Source organism: Lycium ferocissimum, chromosome 4, assembly GCF_029784015.1.
Source record: "Lycium ferocissimum isolate CSIRO_LF1 chromosome 4, AGI_CSIRO_Lferr_CH_V1, whole genome shotgun sequence".
Taxonomy (NCBI): Eukaryota; Viridiplantae; Streptophyta; class Magnoliopsida; order Solanales; family Solanaceae; genus Lycium; species Lycium ferocissimum.
The window spans coordinates 10,115,106-10,123,101 of record NC_081345.1 but is presented as its reverse complement, the minus strand read 5'-3'; the positions used below and the strand labels follow the sequence as shown (position 1 = coordinate 10,123,101).

At 32.8% G+C, this 7,996-nt stretch overlaps 1 protein-coding gene across 1 annotated transcript; it reads left to right on the top strand.

Moving 5' to 3' along the window:
• The first annotated feature begins 2,492 nt into the window (after window positions 1-2,492).
• On the top strand, window positions 2,493-6,045 carry LOC132054358 (pectin acetylesterase 8-like). Its single transcript, XM_059446391.1, has 13 exons — window positions 2,493-2,534; window positions 2,640-2,800; window positions 2,885-2,967; window positions 3,238-3,364; window positions 3,473-3,552; window positions 3,780-3,866; window positions 4,418-4,542; window positions 4,655-4,715; window positions 4,804-4,857; window positions 4,963-5,040; window positions 5,372-5,453; window positions 5,543-5,682; window positions 5,848-6,045. Exons 2-13 carry the CDS (start codon window positions 2,641-2,643, stop codon window positions 6,016-6,018), a joined length of 1,248 nt encoding a protein of 415 aa, XP_059302374.1. The 5' UTR covers window positions 2,493-2,534; window position 2,640; the 3' UTR covers window positions 6,019-6,045.
• The last annotated feature ends 1,951 nt before the right edge of the window (window positions 6,046-7,996 follow it).

The window sequence follows — 7,996 nt, the reverse complement described above, 5'->3', positions numbered from 1 at the left end:
GCTGAACTTCCATTTTCTGACCTGATTTAACCTTGTTCTTACTCTTGACCCTATTTGATAGCTTTTTCCGTTTTCGATGGATTTTTTTTTTTCTTGGCCCCATTCTTTTCTTTCCCACATTGTTTCTCTTTTTCTCTTATATCAAATTCATTACCATTTTCACTTCTTAGTTCTTCATTCTTTCACATCTCATTTGTCCACGTTCCCTTCTTTTCCTTTCTTATTTTGTTCTTGGAAGACCCATTTGTGGATACAAAAGTTGGATGTGAAAATCGAGCTTCCTTATAATGGTTGAGCTAGAGAAAATCTAGCCTAAAGCGTGATATTAATGTTTATTTGACATTATGTCTTGACTTGATGGGTTAGAACTTAAAAAATTGATCAAGATATCCACATTAAATTGTAAACTTTGAATTTGAAATTCTAAATCCACGACGTGGATCTCAAGAACAATGGTTAGTGTTGGTGATAAATTGAACTTTAGCGCTGTTAAGTTGAAAATTCGACATTAATCACTACGTTAGCGGACTTTCTTCTTTTTCTTCCCTCTTCTTTTTTATTTTTATTGATACGGTGTTTGTATTGTTATGGTGGAATAACCGGCTATTATGGTGGTTTTGTGGTAGTGGTGCGGCGGAGGATGTGTGAAAATGTGGTGGTATGTTGTGTCTATTCATGAATAGACATATATGTATTTTGTATATCCATGTACAAATCATGTATAAATGTGTATATACTACATGATTATATGCTTATACATATGTATAGGGTGTAGGGTGTGAGGTGCTTAGTTAGAATAGCTAATTAAGTAACACTATTTTTAAAACTATACAGAACATATACATTATCTATACACCGATGATATAGTGGGCTACATGGGCTGCAAACTAGATGCTTGTGCTGTATAACTATACAAAATAAATACATTATCTATACACCGATGATACAATGGGCTACATCAACTACAAACTAGATGCATAATTCGTATATAAAAGTTATTTCCCTTGTTTATTACTGTTTGGATATAGGAGCATACATAGTTTATAACCAAAAGTAAACACATATTAGGATATTTTGGGGTTTGGTAGGCAAAACTCTAGGCGCATTTAATTGCCTGTGTGTTTAATTACTTGCTAAATCTCATGTATTTATTTTTTGGGTGAGATATCCCAGAAGGAAATTAATGTATAAATGGAAGTCGTTCGTGGACAAGATCCGGGATGTCGGGGTGAAGTTTAGTAAAGGATAGTATAGTTAGTGTAGGTTTAATTTATTTTTCTAGTATTTTCTTTTTTATTTTTACTGTAATAACTCTGACTTTGTTTTGGACATTCTTTGTGCCCGCGTTTGCTTGTCCGTGAGTTTGTCCTTCAGTTTCTTGCTAAGTTGATACAAGTCAATTGAGTTACCATGCTAAAACTACGGGACTCGAGGGATGCCTCACATCTTCCCCTCGGTCAACAGAATTCCTCAACTGAAATCTCTGTCACTGATCAGTCATTTAGAATCACACTTGCTTTGAAAAGGTTATTAATTTTAAACGGTGACTTGACACACTAGAATTTGATGTTAGGCAACAACTCTTTTTTCTCCAACCAAATCCCTTTCCGATGAGCACAATTTTTGTCACTTTCAGCATTTGAAAACCCTTTGGTATTTAATCATAAATCGTTTTGGAAAAAGAAAAAAAAAAAAAAAAAGGGGGTGTGACACTATGTCTTATATATCTTCTAATCCACCATCTTTTAGGCACTACACTTTAATGATTCAAGTTGATAAAGGAGAGGAGGCAATCCAACAATTTATGAAGGATCGGAATCTCTAAAAACAACAAATAAAATCAGCAAACTTAGGTAAGAACATGCATAACATAATGGAAGCAAAGAATCCTAATTATACGAACATGCATAATATAATGGAAGTAAATTAAGCATCCTTATAGGTAGTATCAATTTGGATTAAGCTTACTAGCTAGATGTTGTTGCACTTATATTAAGTTCAATGTCGTTGCAAGAAGTTTTTTGCTTATGGGTGGAGAAACTTATGGCTTCTAAATATATATAAATCTGACATTAAGAGAACCTCTAATTATGTTTAGCACACTGACGTCGCCTTAGACAATATATTTGGTATTGGAATGAAATGAGTTCGGTTTAATAGTGGATATGTAAGATTCTTAATTATAGACGATCAACTGGTATATATGTGATTGAGGTGTAGTCAATTGATTGATTAAGTGCAGAAATTATTAAGTAATTAAATTTGGAATTGCACGTGTAAGTTATAATTACCACAAATTGAAATGTGTTCCCTAGACGTTCCATATAACTACATCATGCAAACAGAAAATTGTTGGCCTTAGAATCTTTGAGTTTCAAAGGAAATTGTGGTGCTAGTATTTCTCTCATCTATGGCCTGCCTACTTTTCCGATACCAACTTCAACCATCGGCAATCTCTAAGAATGTTATTTATAGCTCAAATTTTATTAGTTGGGGAAAACAAATTAAGTCTTTTGCAACAAATATATTAAAAAGTACGTGTGGAATATTTCTTTTTTTTCTTCTCAGACATGCAATGTACTCATATATCCATGATATCATCAGTTTCTCATTTCCCTTTGTTGTTTTATGTCTTACAGGATGATGATGGCCAAAACATATCCTCAACTACTCTTATGTTTACTTATTTGTTCATTGGCCATTATCAACACTGAGTCACATGCAAAAGAAAATGTAACATCAGATGAGGCATATCATGTCTCAAAAACGATCGTTCAGAATGCTGTGTCAAAAGGAGCAGGTTAATTTCCTTCACCGATTAATTTAGAAAATTTGAGTTAATTGTAGACATAGTTCTGTTAATAACTTTTTTTTAATGTGGCAGTATGCTTGGATGGATCACCTCCAGCATATCATTTAGAACCAGGATTTGGAGAAGGAGCTGGAAACTGGATTGTTCAACTTTCGGTAAGCATGCATATACTCCCTCTGGAGTGACATATGGTACATTTTATGTAGTTTCTAAAATCTAAATTATTCTTCAAAAAACATAAAGATTATATGTCTGACTTCACAATCAAAATAAAGAAGTTTGACTCTCGGAATCCGAACCGAACAGTATCACATAAATTGAGACAAAGCTAGAAGTATGACTATAGTACATTTTTCCCTAGATATAGTGCTGTTTCAATTTTTCTTTTTTTCAAATCTTTGGAATTCTCACATTGTTCTTATTAGGGAGGAGCATGGTGCACAAGCGTCACAGATTGTCTGGGACGTTCCAAATCCGATATTGGTTCATCAAAATATATGGGTTCATGGTGGTTTACAGGAATTTTTAGCAAGAATCAGAGTTCAAATTCAGGTTCTCTTGGAATAAACTAATATAATAAGATCTCAATCTGCGGCGCATTAGTATTCTATTGTAGTTCAACATGTCAAATATAATGGTTAATTAATGTAAAATATGCAGAGTTCTACAATTGGAACAAAGTATTTGTTAGATACTGTGATGGTGGAGCATTCACCGGAAATGCCGAATCCGTTGATCCTGTACGTTCTTTAATTTTAATTAAGCTATAATTTCAAATATAGATATATTTCTCAGCTGAAATAATACATACGAGAAAAGAAACTAGCCTTCCTTATGTTTTCTATCATCTTTTTTTGATGTATTTTAGTAGAAGAACATGGAAATTTAATCTCGAACTTATTTGAGAGTAATTTATCATTATAACATGAAAGTGTTTAATCACATTTACCTTTTTCTTTTTTCTTAGGCTACCAATCTTCACTTCAGAGGTGCAAGAATTTTTGAGGCGGTATTGGAGGATCTGCTAGCAAAAGGATTAAAGAATGCGAAGAATGTAAGTAAATGTTAATTATCGCTCAAATAATTTAAGTATATGAGAAATGAGAAAAATAAAGTGGAGGAGGAGGATGTCGATAAATAATACTAATAGCGGTTTTGTGGGTAAAATAAAAGTGCAAAAGAGGTGCTATAGGAGAAATGGTTGAGAGTCATTTAATGTTCCTAATATTCACGAATGTTAAGTTACGAAAGTACAAATTAAATACAAGTAACATCTCATACAGTTGGTTAGGTTACACTAACATGTATATAGATTGAATCCATGCAGTATACAGGTTTAGGTTTAACATGAATTTATAGAAAAAATTTCACCAAGCCATCCATTAAAATTGAACGCTTCTTTGTTTGTACCTCGTAAAGGACTTATTCGGTAAAATTTCAGATTAATCAGCTCGGTAAGTTCTGGATATGAAATGCCTAATGCAAAAGAAAAAAAAAATGCGCACATGATTCTTCACTATTAATCTCATACATGTTAATTGACACATACTATATACTTTAATTAAAAAAAAATACTATATACTAATTAGAAGTTAATTATTGCAGGCCCTTCTTAGCGGAAGTTCTGCGGGAGCATATCCAACAATGTTATACTGCGATCGCTTTCGTCAATTATTGCCAAATACTCCTAGAGTGAAATGCATGGCTGATTCTGGTTATTTTATCCGTGTGTAAGATTTTTAAGACTACATTTATGATTTATGCATGAATGTTTTAAGAAATGATATATTCCTATATTTAGAATTGCAATTTAACGTTGGAGCTCCCTCTTTCCAATTACAGGAAGGATCCTCATCATGCAAAAGCTTTTACAGATATTTATACATCACTTGTTACTTTACATGTAAAATTCTATCACCTAATTAATTATCTTTTTCTCTTTGTTTGACTTTTAATTTAATATAAGTTGCTATTCATCTGAGCTACTGCAGGGAGCGGCCAAAACGTTACCTAAATCATGCACTTCAAAAATGAGTCCAGAATTGGTACATACTACTACTGATTGATAGCAATTGTTGTGTTGAGTTTTTTTTTTTTTGGCCAGTAAACTAATGACCATATATAAAAATCTTCCAATTCACTGCATGCAGTGCTTGTTCCCAGAGAACATTCAACAAGATATCAAGACACCACTTTTCATTGCCAATTCAGCATATGATAAATTTCAGGTAGTTAATTAGATATTCATCAATTGTTATACTCCTACTTAATTACTTTGATCAGTACTGGCAAACTTAGAAATTCGCTTAGAGTATTCAAGATTTAATATATAACCAGTATGTAGTATACACACATAATTTTTATGTGAAAGATGTTTAATATAACCGACCACACTTAGGCCACTACTGTAGACCTATATTTCGTGATTACAAAAGATTTTCTCGTAGAAAAATCGACACATATATAAGGGTTGTAATTTGATAATGGATTTGCTTTATTTTTTGCTATATACTGGGAGCATACTTAAAATGTCTATTTTCTACATGAACCGTTTTGCAGATAAACACTACTATAGCCAATCATGTTAATGGTTGCATTGAAAGTGGAAATTGCACTGCCAGTGAGAACAAAACCTTCAGAGGTTATGACCTAACAGGGATAAAAAAAAAAAAAAAAAAATTCAATTATGCGATGGTGTAAAGTCTAACACTTCTTGATTTGATATTTCAGAGTTTAGGTCGGAATTTTTAGCTGCTTTGCCCAAAGCAGATAATCCTAAATTAAAGGGAGTTTTCATTGACTCGTTCAATCATCATAGCCAGAACCAGTTTTGGTGGTCTCCTGCAAATGTCACCACGATTAACAACTTGGTACGTATGAGATTATTTAATTTATTCTTGGAATTGTATTTGTTAACTTCTTGCAACTATACTATTTTGTCGAACATTTTATTCTATGATCTTTAAAACAAAATATTTCAGAAAAAAAGTTGTTCTATCATGCTATTAAATTGAGGAAGTTTTTTATATATGCAGACTCTAACAAAGGCATTTGTTGATTGGTACTATGATCGAAATTACACCTATGTCATAGATGAGCATGACTTGCCAATCTCTGCTCTAGGAACGCTTAAAGCCAAGCAGAGTGCGATGTCTACAAGTTCTGTAAAATACAATGCAAGTATTTCATTGACATCAAATTTCTGATTTATATGTCTGAACTGTTGCAATATAAATAAATAAATAAAGTCCAATTGTGGTATAATTCAGTAAAGTTCAGAAAGATGGATGTTATTCTCTGTACATCTTTGTTGTCTCCATTACTAGCATGTCGCATATCCCCTTCTAATTTTCTTACGGCTACGTACCCAAGATAATTATTAGTGATATTTTTACCTAATATATCATGGTTTTAATAGAAAGCAACTCCAGCATATACATTCTTTCACGTTAACAATATATGATAACAAAAGCTTACGTTTTATGTATTAATTGATGGTATAAAAATTATTTATACAATCATCTAAAAAGGTAGCTATCAGTAACTTTATGTAATGCATACTACAACAAATGTGATATTTAGCTACGAAATTATTAGCTACAACACAAAATTCGTCACTAATTGTTCACATTTTGTCGCTAAATACATGAGCCACATACTTTTAGTGACGAAACACAAAATTTCGTAGCAAAAATTTTGTCCGTTAATGTTACCCACCAAAAAAGGAGTTGGCGCCAATTATTGAGTAACATTAGCTACAAATTTTAAGTTATCAGTGACATACTATTTTATCACTAATAATGTACCCAATTTGTGACAAATCATTATTCGTCCTAAAATTAGTTAAATTTTGGACACGAAAAAAATTTCGTCACAAAAAATATGTTCTTGCAATAGCGACAAATTATAGTTTGTAGTTAAATGTTATAAGCTTTAGCCACAAATTATACATTTAATTGTGACCCTAGTTTTTGTCACTAATAATACAAACAATTTGTGACGAACAATTTATCGTCTCTAATCAACATAGGACTTAGTGACGACAAAGTTTTGTCACAAAATATGCAGTGTTTTAAATAGCTACGACTTAAAATTTGTAGTTGAATAATTCAACTATTTGCGACGAAATAATTCGTAGCTAAATATAAATAATCTTTGGCTATGATTATTTTGGTAATAACTGATGACAAATATTTTTTCAAGCGTTCTTCATAGGAACCTAAAAGGCGAACGCATAGAATAATGTGAAAATGACAACTACATCTTATGAAAAGGCAAGTGTTAATACAAACATAAAACGTAGTGTGAGTCGGGGTCGTGATTCCACAAAGAGCAATTATACGGAGATAACATCAGCTTGCAAGCCTATATTTAAAGGTGTTGAATATTTTGTGGATCTTTGATTAAATATTTACCACTAATGTGAAAATTGAAATAATATAAATGAAAGCCCTAATGAAAGAATTAACCAACAAATTTTTTAAATAATTATGATAAAGGCACTATACTGATAAAAGTTATAACTACGTGGAGCGTTAGTGGAAACACGGTCTCCGGACCTAATACAAAGATAGGCCTTGTGCAAAAGCACAAACAACACGTGGAGACGACCCCAGGACTACGGCCCTGTCTATGGCTGACTTGCACCAAAGTGAGTCCGTGCCTCTAGCCCAAGGATATGCGTACATGGTTCATGCTCTGGCCGCTCATTTCTAGTCTCATACGAGCCATGCTCTCAACCGTGCGTCAACTCATGTCAACTACCTTTAGCCGAGTCTAAAGGGATAAGATGAGTGTACAACCACGGTCAACAAAATATTTTAAAATATGTTTTACCTCATAGATGTTTTTATATATTTTAATTTCTAATTCATAACTCAAAAGATCATTTTAAAATATATATACCAATAAAAATTTATACTTTTAAAATACTATTTTTGTTAGATTCAAGCGGGATAGATATGTGTCACGACCCAACCCCGTAGGCCATGACTAGTGTCCGAATTGGACACTCATACCCACCTGATACTCAGAATCGGCATACTAAACTCGCATAATACAAATGGTCACACATAGTCTCAGATTATCGCATAAGAGCAAACATATATCATAAAAGCCGGCGAGGCCGTCATAATGTACATAACATATCAAAATACGCATATGCAGCCGACAAGGCTGCCACGG